The following is a 20928-nucleotide window of genomic DNA, read 5'->3' as shown; positions in this document are numbered from 1 at the left end:
GAGTTTTCTGTGTATAAGATCATGTCATCTGCAAATAGAGATACTTTTACTTCTTTCTTGCCAAACTGTATGCCCTTTATTTCTTTATTCCAGCCTAATTGCTCTGGCTAGGACCTCAGGCACAATGTTGCATAAGAGTGGTGATAAGAGGCATCCTTGTCTTGTTCCCGATCTCAAGGGGAATGCTTTCAGGCTCTCTTCATTTAGGATTATGTTGGCTATTGGCTTTGTATAAATGCCCTTTATTATGTTGAGGAATTTTCCTTCTATTCCTATTTTGCTGAGAGTTTTTGTCATGAATGGGTGTAGAACTTTGTCAAATGCCTTTTCTGTACCAATTGATAAAATTCTGATTCTTGTTTGTTTTATTTATATGATGGATTATATTAATTGTTTTTCTACTGTTGAACACTCTCTGCATACCTGGTATGAATCCCACTTGGTCATGGTGAATTATTTTTTTGATATGTTGTTGAATTCTATTGGCTAGAATTTTGTCGAGGATTTTTGCATCTAAGTTCATGAAGGATATAGGTTTGTAATTTTCTTTTTTAGTGGTGTCTTTACCTGGTTTTGGTATCAGGAATATGCTGGCTTCATAGAATGAGTTTAGGAGTATTGCGTCCTTTTCTATGCTCTGAAATACCTTTGGTAGTAGTGGTGTTAACTCTTCTCTGAAAGTTTGGTAGAATTCTGCAGTGAAGCCATCAGGGCCAGGGTTTTTTTTTGTTGGGAGTTTTTTGCATTACCTTTTCAATCTTTTCTTTTGTTATGGATCCGTTTAGTTATTCTACCTCTGTTTGTGTTAGTTGAGGTAGGTAGTGTGTTTCTAGGAATTCATCTACTACTTCTAGGTTTTCAAATTTGTTAGAGTACAATATTTCATAGTAATCTGATATGATCCTTTTAATTTCAGTTGGGTCTGTTGTAATATTGCCCATCTCATTTCCTATTTGGGTTATTTGCTTCCTCTCCTGTTTTTCTTTTGCCAGTTTGGTCAATAGTTTATCAATTTTGTTGTTTTTTTTTTTTTACGAAGAACCAGCTTTTGGTGTTGTTAATTCTTTCAATTGTTTTTCTGTTTTCTGTTTCATTTAGTTCTGCTCTGATTTTTATTGTTTATTTTCTTCTGGTGTCTGTGTGTTTCTTTTCTTGTTCTCTTTCTTTTTGTTAAAGTTGTAGGGATAATTCTTTGATTTTGACCCTTTCTTCTTTTTGGATGTGCACATTTATTGATATAAACTGACCTCTGAGCACTGCTTTCGCTGTGTCCCAAAGGTTCTGATAGTGTTTTCATTCACATTGGATTCTATGAATTTCTTTATTCCATCCTTAATGTCTTCTATAATCAAGTCTTTTTTGAGCAGGGTATTGTTCAGTTTCCAAGTGTTTGATTTCTTTTCCCTGCTTTTTCTGTTATTGATTTCCACTTTTATGGCCTTATGGTCAGAGAAGATGCTTTGTAATATTTCAGTGTTTTGGATTCTGGTAAGGCTTGCTTTATGACCTAATATGTGGTGTATTCTAGGGAATGTTCCATGTGCACTAGAAAAGAAAGTATACTTGGCTGCTTTTGGGTGGAGTGTTCTGTATATGTCTATGAGGTCAGATTGGTTGATCGTGGCGTTTAGATCTTAACCTGTCTTTATTGAGCTTCTTTCTGGATGTCCTGTCCTTCACCGAAAGTGGTGTGTTGAAGTCTCCTACTATTATTGTGGAGCTGTCTATCTCACTTTTCAGTGCCAATAGAGTTGTTTTTATGTATCTTGCAGCCCTGTCATTGGGTGCATAAGTATTCAGTATGGTTATATCTTCTTGGTATATTGTCCCTTTAATCATTATATAGTGTCCTTCCTTATCCTTTGTGATGGATTTAACTTTAAAGTCTATTTTGTCAGAAATCAATATTGCCACTCTTGCTCTTTTTTGATTGTTGTTTGTGTGATATATTTTTTTTCATTCGTTGGGTTTTAGTTTGTTTTTGTCTCTAAGATGTGTGTTGTGTAGGCAGCATGTAGACGGTTCATGTTTTTTAATCCATTCTGCCACTTTGTGTGTCATTGGTGCATTTAGTCAATTTACATTCAGCATAATTAGGGATATGTATGAATTTAGTGCTGTCATTTTGATGTCTTTTTATTTGTGTTGTTGACAGTTTCTTTTTCCCACTTAATTTTATGTGCTGAGTAGATGGTCTTTATATACTGTCCTTTCTTCACATTGGTTGTTGTCGATTTTGTTTCCAATGAGTCTCAATTTTTTTCTTGTATTTTATTTTGATGTGTAGGATAGTTTATCTCCTTTGTGATTACCTTATTATTTACCCCTATTTTTCTAAATTTAAACCTAACTTACTCCTTTTCATTGCCATATCTTCCTCTCCATATGGAAGATCTATGATTACATTTCTTAGTGCCTCTTTATTGTTTTAATGTTGTCTTCTTTTGCATAATAACATTGCTGTTTCCCTGTTTTGAGCGTTTTTTTTACCTTGGATTTATTTTTTGTGATTTGCCTGTCTGGGTTGACTTCTGACTGCTCTGCCCAGTGATCTTGTCTTGGGTTGATAGCTGATATTATTGATTTTTCAACCAAAGAACTCCCGTTAGTATTTCTTGTAGTTTTGGTTTGGTTTTTACGAATTCCCTAAAGTTGTGTTTGTCTGGAAATGTCCTAATTTCACCTTCATATTTGAGAGACAGTTTTGCTGGATGTAAGATTCTTGGCTGGCAATTTTTTTCCTTCAGTTTTTTATATAAATCATCCCATTGCCTTCTTGTCTGCATGGTTTCTTCTTAGTAGTCTCAGCTTATCCTTATTGACTGTCCTTTGTAGGTGACTTTTTGTTTATCCCTAGTTACTCTTAAAATTCTCTCTTTATCTTTTGTTTTGGCAAGTTTGATTATAATATGTCTTGGTGACTTTCTTTTAAAATCTACCGTACGTGGAGTTCAGTGAGCATCTTGGATAGATATCTTCTCATCTTTCACGATATCAGGGAAGTTTTCTGCCAACAAATCTTCAACAATTCTCTCTGTATTTTCTGTTGTCCCTCCCTGTTCTGGTACTCCAATCACTCGTAGGTTATTTCTCTTGATAGAGTCCCACATGATTTTTAAGGATTCTTCATTTTTTCAAATTCTTTTATCTGACTGTTCTTCAAATATATTAGTGCCAAGTGCTTTGTCTTCAAGTTCAGAAATTCCTCCTTCCATTTGCTCAGTTCTGCTCCTCTGACTTTCTATTGAGTTGTCTACTTCTGTAATTTTATTGTTAATCTTCTGAATTTCTGATTGCTGTCTGTCTGTGGATTTTTCCAGCTTATTAAATTTTTCATTATGTTCCTGAATAATCTTTGTAATTTCTTCAATCGCTTTATCTGTGTGTTCCTTGGTTTGTTCTGCATATTGGCTCATTTCCTTCCTGATGTCTTAAAGGGTTCTATATATTAATCTTTTGTATTCTGGCTCTGGTAATTCCAGGAAGGCACTTTCATTTAGAAGATCCTGGATTCTTTGTTTTGAGAGCTTTTTAAGGTGATCATGGTCTGTTTCTTTATGTGACTTGATATTGACTGTTGTCTTTGAGCTATCTATAAGTTATTGCATTAGTTTATTTTATGTTTGCTTACTGTGTTGTAGTGTCTTGCTTTGTTTTGTTTTGATATGCCAAAATGGGTTGCTTGAGTGAGCTAGTTTGATTATTTTTGCCTTTGGAGCTCTGACATCCTGTCCCCAGATGGCTAGAAGTGTTATCAGACATATCAGTCTTGGAGTCCATTCAATTTTCTTGTACGAATTCAGCTCAGGTGTCCAGGTAGCTGATCATCAAGTGTGTGGTACAGGCTCTGTCCTACAGTCCTAGAGGGGCAGGGATGATTGGTATAGGTACTGGTATCTGGTTGCAGCAGGGAGTCACACTTTGAACAAGGGAGGCGGCTGAGAATCGTCCCCGACATGTCTCTGAGGAAAGCGTGTCCCTGTTCCCTACAGCATACAGATGGGTGGGTTCTGCAGATGGACCATGGGTACCCAGTGTTTTTGGTTGTAAGGACTGGGAGGTACCAGTTATCCTTGGACCCCTGTTGCAGGTGGCTGCGTGACCTGAGTGGAGCCACCAGTCTTTAGGCCCCTGATGTGGGTAGGTGAGGACCCTGTTTAATAGGCAAAGCAATGTCAAACATCAAATATCCACCTTTCTGTCGCACAGCTGAAATGATTGGAGTCTGCCAACAAGGGGCTATTCTTCTGAAATAGGCCCACACATGTCCATGCAGAGGGAAAAGGTACTCAAAGTCCACGGACCATTTATGCATGGACAGGAGCCGCCTCTGTCAGGAGCCGCCTCTGTCCTGAGCCCCTCCAGTTAGTAGAGCTGGCAAATTATCTTTTCCTCCAATTGCAAATTTATTCCTTCTCCAAGGCCAGGAGGATGGCTCTAGGTGCTCAACAGGGCCTATCTCAGGCTAGGGAAATCAGCTGCTATAGCTGGCTTGGCAGCGGGGGGTGGGGGGACGGTAAAATATACGCATGTACTTAGCTTTTGCTGAGAGTGCCATTATTCCCTGGTTTCGGAGGTGTGAGTAGATTGTGTGGCTGTCTGCTTCTCCCTGAGAAATCTGAGGCCTAACGCCAGTACCAGGCTGCTGGCTCTGTTCCTGGGAATGGTGTCTGAAGGGTCCCTGCGAATCAGGTCTTGTAACTTCTCTCCACTTCTGAACCATCTCTTCCTCCCCCAGCCCCTCAGTTTGTTTTCTAAGCTTGCCTTTGATGTTCAGGGCTCCTAGCTTGTCATAAATATACTCGTTTCACTTGTTTTTTTGGGTCTTTGTTGTAAGAGGGCTCGCTGGAAGAGTCTCTATTCCGCCATCTTGGCTTCGCCTCCTCAAAGGACCTTTGTATACTGTTTCTTCCTCCTCAGCTGCCCCTTTGCATCCCTTTTCTCATCCAAATTCAGTATGTTATTTGTGCTCCGGATGTAGCCACATCTGCACCCATTGCAGCCTTGACCCCTTCCTTGTAAATGCAGTTCCCCTTGTTTGGATTCTTGTTATCCTTGGCCTTCATAGTAGAGCACATTGTTATTTTCATTATTTTGTGTGTCTTACTTATGTCTCCTAACTAGATTGTGAATTTATGGGGTACCAGGATCATTTTTTTTGTGTGTGTATCTTGTAGTAGCCTAGCACATAATATAAAATAGATCCTTGGTAAATTTCTGTTGATTGATTAAGTAGAATATGTGTGAAACAAAAGTTGAAATAGTACTGTAGCTTGATGAGCATTCTAGGCGAATAGATAATTAGTAGAAGGACAAATTGTCAGGCATCTACTACATACAGCCTTATTTTACAGATCATAAAGGTGACTATGGTTCTGACCATTGGTGGCCCTTCAGAAGAAGAAAGGATAATTGAAAAAGACAGAGTAGTATGGGTTTATAGGAAAGTTGTTCCAGAATCGTGTAATAAACAGAACTTCAGGTATCACTGCTAAAAAGCTTTATAATTTTTTTTTAATAACATTACATACGGAAGAGTATAGATAGTAGCCAACTAGGAACTTCGTAAATGAAGGTAGTTTTCAGAAAGTGCTTCCTGAAAATATTTTGTTAGTTGGGGGAAAAAAAAATTGTGTACACATTACCCATTGCCTTTGAGTTGATTCTGACTCACAGAGACCCTATAGGACAGAGTAGAACTGTCCCATAGAGTTTCCAAGGAGCATCTGGTAGATTTGAACTGCTGACCTTTCGTTTAGCAGCCTTAGCTGTTAACCACTATGCCACCGGGGTTTCAAAAAAAAAAAAAATTGTGTATTTCCCTAAAATTATTAAGTGAAATAAATGAATAAAATTTTAATTAGGGTACGATTAACACAGGAGCCCTAGTGGCGCAGTGGTTAAGAGCTATGGCTGCTAACCAGAAGGCCGGCAGTTTGAATCTACAGCCACTCCCTGGAAACCCTATCGGGCAGTTCTACTCCGTCCTATAGGGTCACTGTGAGTGGGAACTGACTCGATGGTAACGGGTTTGTTTTCTTTGGTGTTGAGTTTTACCATTAGCATAGCCAAAGCAAAGATGTTTTCAGTTATTAAGTAGATTTAAGATTACTTAAACCTCAGGCAAACATGAAAAAAATTTAGCCTGAATAATTTAGGCCATTGAATCCTCTATCTTCCAGTGCTTGGTTATGTATATTATTATATGTAAACAAAAATTTTCTGCAATATATATATACACACCCATGTTCATTGCAGCACTGTTTACAATAGCAAAAAGCAACCAAGATACCCTTCATTGAATGAATGGATAAAGAAATTATGGTATATTCACACAACTGAATACTACGCAACGATAAAGAACAACGATGAATCCGTGAAATACCTCATAACGTGGAGGAACCTGGAAGGCATTGTGTTGAGTGAAATTAGTCAGTTGCAAAAGGACAAATATTGTATGAGACCACTGTTATAAGAACTCAAGAAATAGTTTAAACAGAGAAGAAAATATTCTTCGCTGGTTATGAGGGTGGGAGGGAGAGAGAGGGGTATTTACTAATTAGATAGTAGACAAGAACAATTTTAGGTGAAGGGAGAGTCAACACAGAATGTAGGAGAGGTCAGCACAACTGGACTAAACCCAAAGCAAAGAAGTTTCCTGAATAGAGCCAAACACTTTGAAGGTCATACTAACAGGGGCAGGGGTCTGGGGACCATGGTTTCGGGGACTTCTAGGTCAGTGGACAAAACAAAATGTATTAAGAAAACATTCTCCCTCCCGCTTTGGTGAGTGGTGTCTGGGGTCTTAAATGTTAGCAGGCGGCCATCTAAGATACATCAATTGGTCTCAACCTGCCTGGAGCAAAGGAGAATGAAGAACACCAAGGACACAAGGTAATTACGAGCCCAAGAGACAGAAAGGGCCACGTAAACCAGAGACTACATCAGCCTGAGACCAGAAGAACTAAATGGTGCCTGGCTACAACTGATGACTGACCTGACAGGGAACACAACAGAGAATACCTGATGGAGCAGGAGAATAGTAGGATGCAGACCTCAAATTCTCATAAAAAGACCAGACTTAATGGTCTGACTAAGGCTAGAAGGAGCCTGGAAGTCATGATCCCCGGACCTTCTTTTAGCTCAAGACTGGATCCTTCACAAAGCCAGTTCCTCAGACAGAGATTCGACTGGACTGTAGGACAGAAAATGATACTGGTGAGGCATGAGTTTCTTGGCTCAAGTAAACACATGAGATTATGTAGGCAGCTCCTGTGTAGAGGCGAGATGAGAAGGCAGAGGGGGACAGGAACTGGCTGAATGGACACAGGGAATATAGGGGGGAGAGGAGAAGTGTGCTGTCTTATCGGGGGAAAGCAACTAGGAGTACATAGCAAGGTGTATGTAAGTTTTTGTATGAGACTGATTTGATTGGTATACTTTTACTTAAAGCACAATAAAAAAAATTCTGCAATAGAAATATGAAAGATTCTTTTAATTTAAATCATTTAAAAATAATTTTATATTTGATAACAGTTCTAAATCTCTGTATAGAATATTAGGGCTGTATATAATTTTTTTTTTTTTTCCTGTTTGATAGGCTGTGTATCACAACGTGAAGCCTGCAGCTTTGCAGCAGCAGTTAGAGAACATTCATCTTAGACAAGAAAAAGGAGAAGCATTTGTCAATGCTTGGTCTGCAATGGGTCAAGAAGCAGTTGAAAAGTTCAGGCAGAGGATTCTGGCTCCCCACAAGGTATAGAATATACTAACCCTAAGGTATTTTTCAATAATGTATGGCATAAATGATTATATCTGAAGAGTTTTTAAGGTGATATTTTGCTGAGAGGCAGGGTCAGGCAAAAGAAGCGTATATACAATACACGGACTATTCAGTTTCCACCTTTGTCTATTGTGAAGAGTGCTTATGTGAACATTTGGGTATAAGTATTTGTTTGAATACCTGTTTTAAATTCATCGAGTTATATACCTAGGATGGAATTGCTGGGTCACATGGTAATCCTATGTTTAACTTTTGAGGAACCACCAAACCGTTTTCCACAGCAGCTGAATCATTTTACATTCCCACCAGCAATGGATGAGCGTCATGAATTAAACTGTGTTGCCCAAAAATGTGTGTCAACTTGGCTAGGCCATGATTCCTAGGTATTGTGTGATTGTCCACCGTTTTGTCGTCTGTAGGATCGCTATGAATTGGAATTGACTCGATGGCAACAGGTTTGGTTTTTGGGTTGTCATCTAATGTGATTTCCTATGTGTTGTAAATCCTATCTCTTTGATGTTAATGCGATGAGATTAGAGGCAGTTATGTTGATGAGGCAGCATTTAATCTACAAGATTAGGTTGTGGCTTAAGCCAATCTTTCTTGAGATATAAAAGAGAGAAGTGAGCAGAGAGACATGGGGACCTCATACCACCAAGAAAGAAGCACCAGGAGCATTGTACGTCCTTTGGACCCTAGTTCCCTGTGCTGAGAAGTTCCTTGACTAAGGGAAGATTGATGACAAAGACCTTTCCCCAGAGCCAACAGAGAGAGGATAGCCTTCCCCTGGAGCTGGCGCCCTGAACTTGGACTTCTAACCTCCTGGACTGTGAGAGAATAAATCCCTGATTGTTAAAGCCATCTACTTGTGGTATTTCCGTCATAGCAGCACTAGATAACGAAGACAATGAGTTTTCCAATTTCTTGACATCTTTGCCACCACTCGTTATTTTATTATTATTTTTTAATTATATCCATCCTGCTGGCCGTGATGTGTATCTTCTTGTGGCTTTGACTTGCATTTCCCTAATGGCTAATGTTGTTGGGTGTCTTTTCATGTGCTTGTTGGCCATTTGTGTCTTCTTTGGACTAATGTCAGTTCAGATCCTTTGCCCACTTTACTTTAGGTTATTTGTCTTTTTATTGCTGAGTTGTAAGCATTCTTTATATATTCTGAATATTATACCCTTATCCAGATATGTGATTTGCAAACATTTTCTCGTGTTCTGTGGATTTTTTTACTGTTTTTTCATGGTGTTCTTTGAAGCATGAAAGTTTTTAATTTTGATGAAGCCTAATTTATCTAGTTTTTCTTTGGTCACTTGTGTTATATTTAAGAGAGGTTTGCGTAACCCAGGGTCACAAAGGCTTTACTCGTTTATTACCTCCTAAGAGTTTTTTTTAAGAGTTTTATAATTTTAAGTTTTATATTCAGGTCTATAATCCATTTTGAGTTAAATTTTGTGTATGCTAATTCAGTTTACAATTCAGCTATTGCAAAAATTCTTATCCTCTGAGAGCATGTCACTTTGGTTTGCAGAAAAAGTGCTCTCTTGTATCTCCTATTTCATCAGACAGGTAATTAAAAAGATGTATTCAAGGGTGGGAATTTAATGCAACTAACGGTTTTTACTGCTCAATCAAGGGCATTGTTAAGTGAAAATAGTTTTTTTTTTTTTTTTACATTGGATTTGTGAGGGTGAAGAATATAATGACCATTAGTATTGATGGTTCCACTATCTTTATTTTTGCCAAGGCATAAGGAGTTTTATCCATCATTGCTTTTACATCAGTGCAAATGTCAGCACACTAAATAGTACTAATAATACTTTAAAATTTCTATGAAAATAATTATGGCTTTATACACTCCCTGAAAAAGTCCTGGGAATGCCCAGGGGTCTGCTCAGTTATTGCTATGGATCAGGGATCAGCAAAGTTTTTATGTAAATGGCCAGATAGTAAATATTTTTGGTCTTGTGGGCCATACGATCTCTTCTAAAACTACTCAACTCTACTCTTGTAATGTGAAAGCAATAACCGATAATATGTAAATGAATGGACATGAGTTTCAATAAAAAATTATTTACAGCAACAGGTTGTAGGTCATATTTGGTCTACAGGGCATAGTGTGCTTCCCCCTGCTCTAGATAAATAGAATCTAGGAATTTTGGCCTACAAGCAGTTTACAAATAAGCTAAAACAAATTTAATACCACAAACGATGTGAATCGCATGTTTTTTTGAAACACGTTATGTTATTTTGAAAATAGCTTTAAAATGCTTTGATAATATAGTAATTGTTTACTGGCTCATAAAGCAGAGTGAGAATACTTTGTGCTTATAATACAATTAATTTTTATTGGGCAAAAGCCTGTGGATTCAAATCTTATAGCACATTTAAGTCTTCTTGAAATGAGGTTTTAAATATACTGTTTTTCTTGTGAAACTCTTTCACTTTATTTTTCCAAGTTCTCTTTAAAAAAATTTTTTTGAGAAGTTTTGTGACATGTTTGGCTCATTTCCTAGTATCTCATATGGTTGTATCATATTCCCTGAGATGGGATAAAAAGAATATTTCAAGATCTGTCCCAAAGTACAGTGCTATCAGCGATAGGATAATATCCATTCACCCACAAGGAAGACCAGTTAATATGACTGTTATTTATATTTATGCACCAACCACTAAGGTCAAAGATGAAGAAACTGAAGATTTTTACCAACTTCTGTCTGAAATTGATCAAACATGCAGTCAAGATGCATTGATAATTACAAGTGATTGGAATGTGAAAGTTGGAAATAAAGAAGAAGGAACAGTAGTTGGGAAATATGGCCTTGGTGATAAAAATGATGCCAGAGATCTCATGATACAGTTTTGCAAGACCAGTGACTCAGTCATTGCAGATACGTTTTTTCAGCAACGTAAATGATGACTATACACGTGGACCTCGCTGAATGGAATACATGGGAATCAGGTCAATTGCATCTGTGGTAAGAGATGTTGGAAAAGCTCAACATCATTAGCCAGAACAAGGCCAGAAGCTGACTGCAGAACAGACCATTAATTGCTCATATGCACATTCAAGTTGAAGCTGAAAGAAAATTAAAGCAGGTCTATGAGAGCAAAGTATGACCTTGATTATATCCCACCCAAATTTAGAAACCATCTCAAAAATAGATTTGACCCATTAAACACTTATGACTGAAGACCAGTTGAGTTGTGGAATGACATCAAGGACACACACGAAAAAAGCAAGAGGTCATTTAAAAGACAGGGAAGAGAAGAAAGACTAAGACGGATGTCAGAAGAGACTCTGAAACTTGGTCTTGAACACGGAATAGCTAAAGTGAAAGGAAGAAATGCTGAAGTAGAAGAACTGAACAGAAGATTTTGAAGGGCATCTCGAGAAGACAAAGTAAAGCATTAAAATGACATGTGCAAAGACCTAGAGTTAGAAATCCAAAAGGGAAGAACACATTCAGCATTTTTCAAGCTGAAAGAACTGAAGAAAAAATTCAAGCCTCAAGTTGCAATATTGAAGGATTCCACAGGAAAAATATTAAACAATGCAGGAAGCATCAAAGGAAGATGGAAGGAATACAGAGTCACTGTACCGAAAAGAATTGGTCGACATTCAACCATATTAGGAAGTAGCATATGATAAAAAACTGATGGTACTGAAGGAGGAAGTCCAAGCTGCCCTGAAGGCATTGGTGAAAAACAAGGCTTCAGGAATTGATGAATACCAATTGAGATGTTCCAACAAAATGATGCAGTGGTGGAGGTGCTCACTCGTCTATACCAAGAAATTTGGAAGACAGCTACCTGGCCAACTGACTGGAAGAGATCCATATTTGTGGCTAGTTCAAAGAAAGGCATGATCCAACAGAATGCAGAAATTATCGAACAATATCATTAATATCACAAATATTGGTAAAATCTTCCTGAAGATCACTCAAAACCATTTGCAGCAGTACATTGACAGGGAGCTACCAGAAGTTCAAACTGGATTCAGAAGAGGACTTGGAATGAGGGATATCATTACTGGTGTCAGATGAATACTGGCTGAAAGTAGAGAACACTAGAAAGATGTTTACCTGTGTTTTACCGACTATACAAAGGCACTCAACTGTATGGATCATAACAAATCATGGATAACATTGTGAAAAATGGGAATTCCAGGACACTTAATTGTGCTCATGAGGAACCTGTACATAGATCAACAGGCAGTCATTCGAACAGAACAAGGGGATACTGCGTCGTTTAAAATCAGGAAAGGCGTAAGCCAGGATTATATCCCTTCGCCATACTTACTCAATCTGTATGCTTGGCAAAAAACCCAAGAAGCTGGACTATATGAAGAACAGGGCATCAGGATTGGAGGAAGACTCATTAACAACCTGCGATACGCAGATGGCACAACCTTGCTTGCTGAAAGTGAAGGGGATTTGAAGCACTTAACTGATGAAGATCAAAGACCACAGCCTTCAGTATGGATTGTTCCTCAACGTAAAGAAAGCAAAAATCCTTACAACTGGACCAGTAAGTGATATGAGTAAGCAACGAAGAAAAGATTGAAGTTGTTAAGGATTTAATTTTCCTTGGATCCACAATCAGTGTCCATGGAAGCAGCAGTCAAGGAATCAAATGACTTATTGCATTGGGCGAATCTGCTGCAAAAGACCTCTTTCAGTGTTAAAAAACAAAGATGTCACTTTAAGGACTAAGGTATGCCTCACCCAAGCCATGGTGTTTTTTTTTTTTTGTTTTTTGTTAGCTTTTTTTTTTTAAAATAATTTTTATTGTGCTTAAGTGAAAGTTTACAAATCAAGTCAGTCTCTCACACAAAAACTTACATACACCTTGCTACATACTCCCAATTACTCTGCCCCTAATGAGACAGCCCGCTCCCTCCCTCTACTCTTTCTTTTCATATCCATTTCGCGGCTTCTAACCCCCTCCACCCTCTCATCTCCCCTCCAGGCAGGAGATGCCCACATAGTCTCAAGTCCACCTGATCCAAGAAGCTCACTCCTCAACAGGATCCCTCTCCAACCCATTGTCCAGTTTAGTACCTGCCTGAAGAGTTGGCTTTGGGAATGTTTCCTGTCCTGGGCCAACAGAAGGTCTGGGTGCCATGACCACCAGGGTCCTTCTAGTCTCAGGCAGACCATTAAGTCTGGTCTTTTTATGAGAATTTGGGGTCGGCATCCCACTGCTCTCCTGCTCCCTCAGGGGTTCTCTGTTGTATTCTCTGTGAGGGCAGTCATCCGTTGTAGCCAGGCACCATCTAGTTCTTCTGTCCTGGGCCAACAGAAGGTCTGGGGACCATGACCACCAGGGTCCTTCTAGTCTCAGGCAGACCATTAAGTCTGGTCTTTTTATGAGAATTTGGGGTCGGCATCCCACTGCTCTCCTGCTCCCTCAGGGGTTCTCTGTTGTATTCCCTGTGAGGGCAGTCATCCGTTGTAGCCAGGCACCATCTAGTTCTTCTGGTCTCAGGATGATGTAGTCTCTGGTTCATGTGGCCCTTTCTGTCTCTTGGGCTCGTAATTACCTTGTGTCCTTGGTGTTCTTCATTCTCCTTTGATCCAGGTGGGTTGAGACTCATTGATGCATCTTAAATGGCTGCTTGCTAGCGTTTAAGACCCCAGACTCCACTCTTCAAAGTGGGATGCAGAATGTTTTCTTAATAGGTTTTATTATGCCAGTGGACTTAGATGTCCCCTGAAACCATGGTCCCCAAACCCCTGCCCCTGCTATGCTGGCCTTCGAAGCATTCAGTTTATTCAGGAAGCTTCTTTGCTTTTGGTTTAGTCCAGTTGTGCTGACCTCCCCAGTATTGTGTGTTGTCTTTCCCTTCAGCTAAAGTAATTCTTATCTATTATCTAATTTTATCTAATTAGTGAATACTTCTCTCCCACCCTCCCCCATCTCCTAACCACAAAAGAATGTTTTCTTCTCAGTTTAAACTGTTTCTCAAGTTCTTACAATAGTGGTCTTATACAATATTTGTCCTTTTGCAACTGACTAATTTCACTGAGCCTTCCAGGTTCCTCCATGTAATGAAATAGTTCACAGATTCATCACTGTCCTTTATTGATGCATAGTATTCCATTATGTGAATATGTGATAATTTATTTATCCATTCATCCATTGATGGGCATCTTGGTTGCTTCCATCTTTTTGGGGTTGTAGACAGTGCTGCAATAAACATGGGTGTGCATATATCTGTTCGTGTAAAGGCTCTTATTTCTCTAGGATATATTCCAAGGAGTGGGATTGCTGCAAGTTATGGTAGTTCTATTTCTAGCTTTTTAAGGAAGCTCAAAATCGATTTCCAAAGTGGTTGTACCATTTTACATTCCCACCAGCAGAGTATAAGTGTTCCAATCTCTCCACAGCCTCTCCAACATTTATTATTTTGTGTTTTTTGAATTAATGCCAGCCTTTTTTTATTGGAGTGAGATGAAATCTCATTGTAGTTTTGATCTGCATTTCTCCAATGACTAATGATCGTGAATATTTCCTCATATATCTGTTAGCTACCTGAATGACTTCTTCAGTGAAAAGTCTATTCATATCTTTTGCCCATTTTTTAATTGGGTTGTCTTTTTGCAGTATCATGTAGATTTTAGAGATCAGGTGCTCATCAGAAATGTCATAGGCTAAGAGCTTTTTCCCAGTCTGTAGGTAGTCTTTTAACTCTTTTGGTGAAGTCTTTGGATAAGCATAGGTGTTTGATTTTTAGGTGCTCCGGGTTATCTAGTTTTTCTTCTGCATTGTTAGTAATGTTTTATATACTGTCTATGCCATGTATTAGCACTCCTAATGTTGTCCCTATTTTTTCCTCCATGGTCTTTATCGTTTTAGATTTTATATTTAGGCCTTTGATCCATTTTGATTTAGTTTTTGTGCATGGAGTGAGGTATGGGTCTTATTTCATTTTTTTTTTTTTATTAAATTTTATTAAGCTTCAAGTGAACGTTTACAAATCCAATCAGTCTGTCACATATAAGTTTACATACATCTTTCTCCGTATTCCCACTTGCTCTTCCCCAATTGAGTCAGCCCTTTCAGTCTCTCCTTTCGTGACAATTTTGCCAGCTTCCCTCTCTCTCTATACTCCCATCCCCCCTCGAGACAAGAGTTGCCAACACACTCTCAAGTGTCCACCTGATATAATTAGCTCACTCTTCATCAGCATCTCTCTCCCACCCGCTGACCAGTCCCTTTCATGTCTGATGAGTTGTCTTCGGGGATGGTTCCTGTCCTGTGTCAACAGAAGGTCTGGGGAGCATGGCCGCCGGGATTCCTCTAGTCTCAGTCAGGCCATTAAGTATGGTCTTTTTCTGAGAATTTGGGATCTGCATCCCACTGATCTCCTGTTCCCTCAGGAGTTCTCTGTTGTGCTCCCTGACAGGGCAGTCATCGATTGTGGCCGGGCACCAACTAGTTCTTCTGGTCTCAGGATGATATAGGTCTCTGGTTCATGTGGCCGTTTCTGTCTCTTGGGTTCTTAGTTGTCGTGTGACCTTGGTGTTCTTCATTTTCCTTTGCTCCAGGTGGGTTGAGGCCAATTGATGCATCTTAGATGGCCACTTGTTAGTATTTAAGACCCCAGATGCCACATTTCAAAGTGGGATGCAGAATGTTTTCATAATAGAATTATTTTGCCAATTGACTTAGAAGTCCTCTCAAACCATGTTCCCCAGACCCCCGCCCCTGCTCCGCTGACCTTTGAAGCATTCATTTTATCCCGGACTTCTTTGCTTTTGGTCCAGTCCAATTGAGCTGACCTTCCATGTATTGAGTGTTGTCTTTCCCTTCACCCAAAGCAGTTCTTATCTACTGATTAATCAATAAAAAACCCTCTCTCTCCCTCCCTCCCTCCCCCCTTCGTAACCAAAAAAGTATGTGTTCTTCTCAGTTTTTACTATTTCTCAAGATCTTATAATAGTGGTCTTATACAATATTTGTCCTTTTGCCTCTGACTCATTTCGCTCAGCATAATGCCTTCCAGGTTCCTCCATGTTATGAAATGTTTCAGAGATTCGTCACTGTTCTTTATCGATGCGTAGTATTCCATTGTGTGAATATACCACAATTTATTTACCCATTCATCCGTTGATGGACACCTTGGTTGCCTCAAGCTTTTTGCTATTGTAAACAGAGCTGCAATAAACATGGGTGTGCGTATATCTGTTTGTGTGAAGGCTCTTGTATCTCTAGGGTATATTCCGAGGAGTGGGATTTCTGGGTTGTATGGTAGTTCTATTACTAACTGTTTAAGATAACGCCAGATGAATTTCCAAAGTGGTTGTACCGTTTTACATTCCCACCAGCAGTGTATAAGAGTTCCAATCTCTCTGCAGCCTCTCCGACATTTATTATTTTGTGTTTTTTGGATTAACGCCAGTCTAGTTGGTGTGAGATGGAATCTCATCGTAGTTTTAATTTGCATTTCTCTAATGGCTAATGATCGAGAGCATTTTCTCATGTATCTGTTAGCTGCCTGAATATCTTCTTTAGTGAAATGTGTGTTCATATCCTTTGCCCACTTCTTGATTGGGTTGTTTGTCTTTTTGTGGTTGAGTTTTGACAGAATCATGTAGATTTTAGAGATCAGGGGCTGGTCAGAGATGTCATAGCTGAAAATTCTTTCCCAGTCTGTAGGTGGTCTTTTTACTCTTTTGGTGAAGTCTTTAGATGAGCATAGGTGTTTGATTTTTAGGAGCTCCCAGTTATCTGGTTTCTCTTCATCATTTTTGGTAATGTTTTGTATTCTGTTTATGCCTTGTATTAGGGCTCCTAAGGTTGTCCCTATTTTTTCTTCCATGATCTTTATCGTTTTAGTGTTTATGTTTAGGTCTTTGATCCACTTGGAGTTAGTTTTTGTGCATGGTGTGAGGTATGGGTCCTGTTTCATTCTTTTGCAAATGGATATCCAGTTATGCCAGCACCATTTGTTAAAAAGACTACCTTTTCCCCAATTAACTGACACTGGTCCTTTGTCAAATATCAGCTGCTCATACGTGGATGGATTTATATCTGGGTTCTCAATTCTGTTCCATTGGTCTATGTGTCTGTTGTTGTACCAGTACCAGGCTGTTTTGACTACTGTGGCTGTGTAATAGGTTTTGAAATCAGGTAGAGTGAGGCCTCCCAATTTCTTCTTCTTTTTCAGTAATGCTTTGCTTATCCGGGGCTTCTTTCCCTTCCATATGAAGTTGGTGATTTGTTTCTGTATCTGCTTAAAATATGACATTGGAATTTGGATCAGAAGTGCATTATATGTATAGATGGCTTTTGGTAGAATAGACATTTTTACTATGTTAAGTCTTCCTATCCATGAGCAAGGTATGTTTTTCCACTTAAGTATGTCCTTTTGAATTTCTTGTAGTAGAGCTTTGTAGTTTTCTTTGTATAGGTCTTTTACATCCTTGGTAAGATTTATTCGTAAGTATTTTCTTTTCTTGGGTGCTACTGTGAATGGTATTGATTTGGTTATTTCCTCTTCGGTGTTCTTTTTGTTGATGTAGAGGAATCCAAGTGATTTTTGTATGTTTATTTTATAACCTGAGACTCTTCCAAACTCTTCTATTAGTTTCAGTAGTTTTCTGGAGGATTCCTTAGGGTTTTCTGTGTATAAGATCATGTCATCTGCAAATAGTGATAACTTTCCTTCCTCCTTGCCAATCCGGATACCCTTTATTTCTTTGTCTAGCCTAATTGCCCTGGCTAGGACTTCAAGTACGATGTTGAATAAGAGCGGTGATAAAGGGCATCCTTGTCTGGTTCCCGTTGTCAAGGGAAATGCTTTCAGGTTCTCTCCATTTAGAGTGATGCTGGCTGTTGGCTTTGCAGAGATGCCCTTTATTATGTTGAGGAATTTTCCTTCAATTCCTGTTTTGGTAAGAGTTTTTATCATAAATGGGTGTTGAACTTTGTCAAATGCCTTTTCTGCGTCAATTGATAAGATCATGTGGTTTTTATCTTTTGTTTTATTTATGTGATGGATTACATTAATGCTTTTTCTGATATTAAACCAGCCTCGCATAAAAAAAATTTTTTTTTTTTTTTTTTAATGCAAGGCTGGTTTAATACCTGGTATAAATCCCACTTGATCATGGTGAATTATTTTTTTGATGTGTTGTTGGATTCTATTGGCTAGAATTTTGTTGAGGATTTTTGCATCTATGTTCATGAGGGATATAGGTCTATAATTTTCTTTTTTTGTAATGTCTTTACCTGGTTTTGGTATCAGGGAGACGGTGGCTTCATAGAATGAGTTGGGTAGTATGCCATCATTTTCTATGCTTTGAAATACCTTCAGTAGTAGTGGTGTTAACTCTTCTCTGAAAGTTTGGTAGAACTCTGCAGTGAAGTCGTCCGGGCCAGGGCTTTTTTTTGTTGGAAGTTTTTTGATTACGGTTTCAATCTCTTCTTTTGTTATGGGTCTATTTAGTTGTTCTACTTCTGAATGTGTTAGTTTAGGTAGGTAGTGTTTTTCCAAGAATTCATCCATTTCTTCTAGGTTTTCAAATTTGTTAGAGTACAATTTTTCGTACTAATCTGAAATGATTCTTTTAATTTCATTTGGTTCTGTTGTGATGTGGTCCTTCTCGTTTCTTATTTGGGTTATTTGTTTCCTTTCCTGCATTTCTTTAGTCAGTCTAGCCAATGGTTTATTAATTTTGTTAATTTTTTCAAAGAACCAGCTTTTGGCTTTGTTAATTCTTTCAATTGTTTTTGTGTTCTCTAATTCATTTAGTTCAGCTCTAATTTTTATTATTTGTTTTCTTCTGGTGCCTGATGGATTCTTTTGTTGCTCACTTTCTATTTGTTCAAGTTGTAGGGACAGTTCTCTGATTTTGGCTCTTCTTTTTGTATGTGTGCATTTATTGATATAAATTGGCCTCTGAGCACTGCTTTTGCTGTGTCCCAGAGGTTTTGATAGGAAGTATTTTCATTCTCGTTGCTTTCTAAGAATTTCCTTATTCCCTCCTTGATGTCTTCTATAACCCAGTCTTTTTTCAGGAGGGTATTGTTCATTTTCCAAGTATTTGATTTCTTTTCCCCAGTTTTTCTGTTATTGATTTCTAGTTTTATTGCCTTGTGGTCTGAGAAGATGCTTTGTAATATTTTGACGTTTTGGACTCTGCAAAGGTTTGTTTTATGACCTAATATGTGGTCTATTCTAGAGAATGTTCCATGTGCGCTAGAAAAAAAAGTATACTTTGCAGTAGTTGGGTGGAGAGTTCTGTATAAGTCAATGAGGTCAAGTTGGTTGATTGTTGTAAGTAGGTCTTCCGTGTCTCTATTGAGCTTCTTACTGGATGTCCTGTCCTTCTCCGAAAGTGGTGTGTTGAAGTCTCCTACTGTAATTGCGGAGGTGTCTATCTCACTTTTCAATTCTGTTAAAATTTGATTTATGTATCTTGCAGCCCTGTCATTGGGTGCATAAATATTTAATATGGTTATGTCTTCCTGATCAATTGTCCCTTTTATCATTATGTAGTGTCCTTCTTTATCCTTTGTGGTGGATTTAAGTCTAACGTCTATTTTGTCAGAAATTAATATTGCTACTCCTTTTCTTTTTTGCTTATTGTTTGCTTGATATATTTTTTCCCATCCTTTTAGTTTGTTTGTGTCTCTAAGTCTAAGGTGTGTCTCTTGTAGGCAGCATATAGATGGCTCGTGTTTCTTTATCCAGTCCGTGACTCTCTATTTATTGGTGCATTTAGTCCATTTACATTCCGCGAGATTATAGATAAATAAGTTTTTAGTGCTGTCATTTTGATGCCTTTTCATGTGTGTTGTTGGCCATTTCATTTTTCCACATACTTTTTTGTGCTGAGACGTTTTTCTTAGTAAATTGTGAGATCCTCATTTTCATAGTGTTTGACTTTATGTTAGTTGAGTCGTTACGTTTTTCTTGGGTTTTATCTTGAGTTATGGAGTTGTTATACCTTTTTGTGGTTACCTTATTATTTACCCCTATTTTTCTAAGTAAAAACCTAACTTGTATTGTTCTATGTCTTCTTGTGTCACTCTCCATCTGGCAGTTCAACGCCTCCTGTATTTTGTCCCTCTTTTTGATTATTGTGATCTTTTACCTATTGACTTCCATGATTCCCTGTTATGTGTATTATTATTTTTTTAAATTAATCTTAATTTGTTTGTTTTTGTGATTTCCCTATTTGAGTTGATATCAGGATGTTCTGTTTTGTGACCTTGTATTGTGCTGGTATCTGATATTATTGGTTTTCTGACCAAACAATATCCTTTAGTATTTCTTGTAGCTTTGGTTTCGTTTTTGCAAATTCTCTCAACTTGTGTTTATCTGTAAATATCTTGATTTTGCCTTCATATTTCAGAGAGAGTTTTGCTGGATATATGATCCTTGGCTGGCAGTTTTTCTCGTTCAGTGCTCTGTATATGTCGTCCCGTTCCCTTCTTGCCTGCATGGTTTCTGCTGAGTAGTCTGAACTTATTCTTATTGATTCTCCCTTGAAGGAAACCTTTCTTTTCTCCCTGGCTGCTTTTATAATTTTCTGTTTGTCTTTGGTTTTGGCAAGTTTGATGATAATATGTCTTGGTGTTTTTCTTTTTGGATCAATCTTAAATGGGGTTTGATGAGCATCTTGGATAGATACCCTTTCGTCTTTCATGATGTCAGGGAAGTTTTGTGTCAGGAGTTCTTCAACTATTTTCTCTGTGTTTTCTGTCCCCCCTCCTTGTTCTGGGACTCCAATCACCCGCAAGTTATCCTTCTTGATAGAGTCCCACATGATTCTTAGGGTTTCTTCATTTTTTTAAATTCTTTTATCTGATTTTTTTTCAGCTATGTTGATGTTGATTCCCTGGTCCTCCAGATTTCCCAGTCTGCATTCTAACTGCTCGAGTCTGCTCCTCTGACTTCCTATTGCGTTGTCTAATTCTGTAATTTTATTGTTAATCTTTTGGATTTCTGAATGCTGTTTCTCTATGGATTCTTGTGACTTATTAATTTTTCCACTATGTTCTTGAAGAATCTTTTTGAGTTCTTCAACAGTTTTATCAGTGTGTTCCTTGGCTTTTTCTGCAGTTTGCCTTATTTCGTTTGTGATGTCTTGAAGCACTCTGTAAATTAGTTTTTTATATTC

At 38.3% G+C, this 20928-nt stretch overlaps 1 protein-coding gene across 3 annotated transcripts in view; it reads left to right on the top strand.

Annotated features, from left to right (window-relative positions):
- COMMD10 (COMM domain containing 10) overlaps positions 1–20928 on the top strand; it is a 265137-nt gene that overhangs the window by 28983 nt on the left and 215226 nt on the right. For all 3 annotated transcript variants that reach the window (XM_010590508.3, XM_010590514.3, XM_064276099.1), the window contains exon 4: positions 7601–7756. In XM_010590508.3, coding sequence (XP_010588810.2) covers positions 7601–7756 — 156 coding nt within the window. The remainder of the gene's footprint in view (positions 1–7600; positions 7757–20928) is intronic.

Source organism: Loxodonta africana, chromosome 2 (assembly GCF_030014295.1).
Source record: "Loxodonta africana isolate mLoxAfr1 chromosome 2, mLoxAfr1.hap2, whole genome shotgun sequence".
Lineage (NCBI taxonomy): Eukaryota > Metazoa > Chordata > Mammalia > Proboscidea > Elephantidae > Loxodonta > Loxodonta africana.
This window is presented reverse-complemented; position numbering and strand designations above follow the sequence as displayed.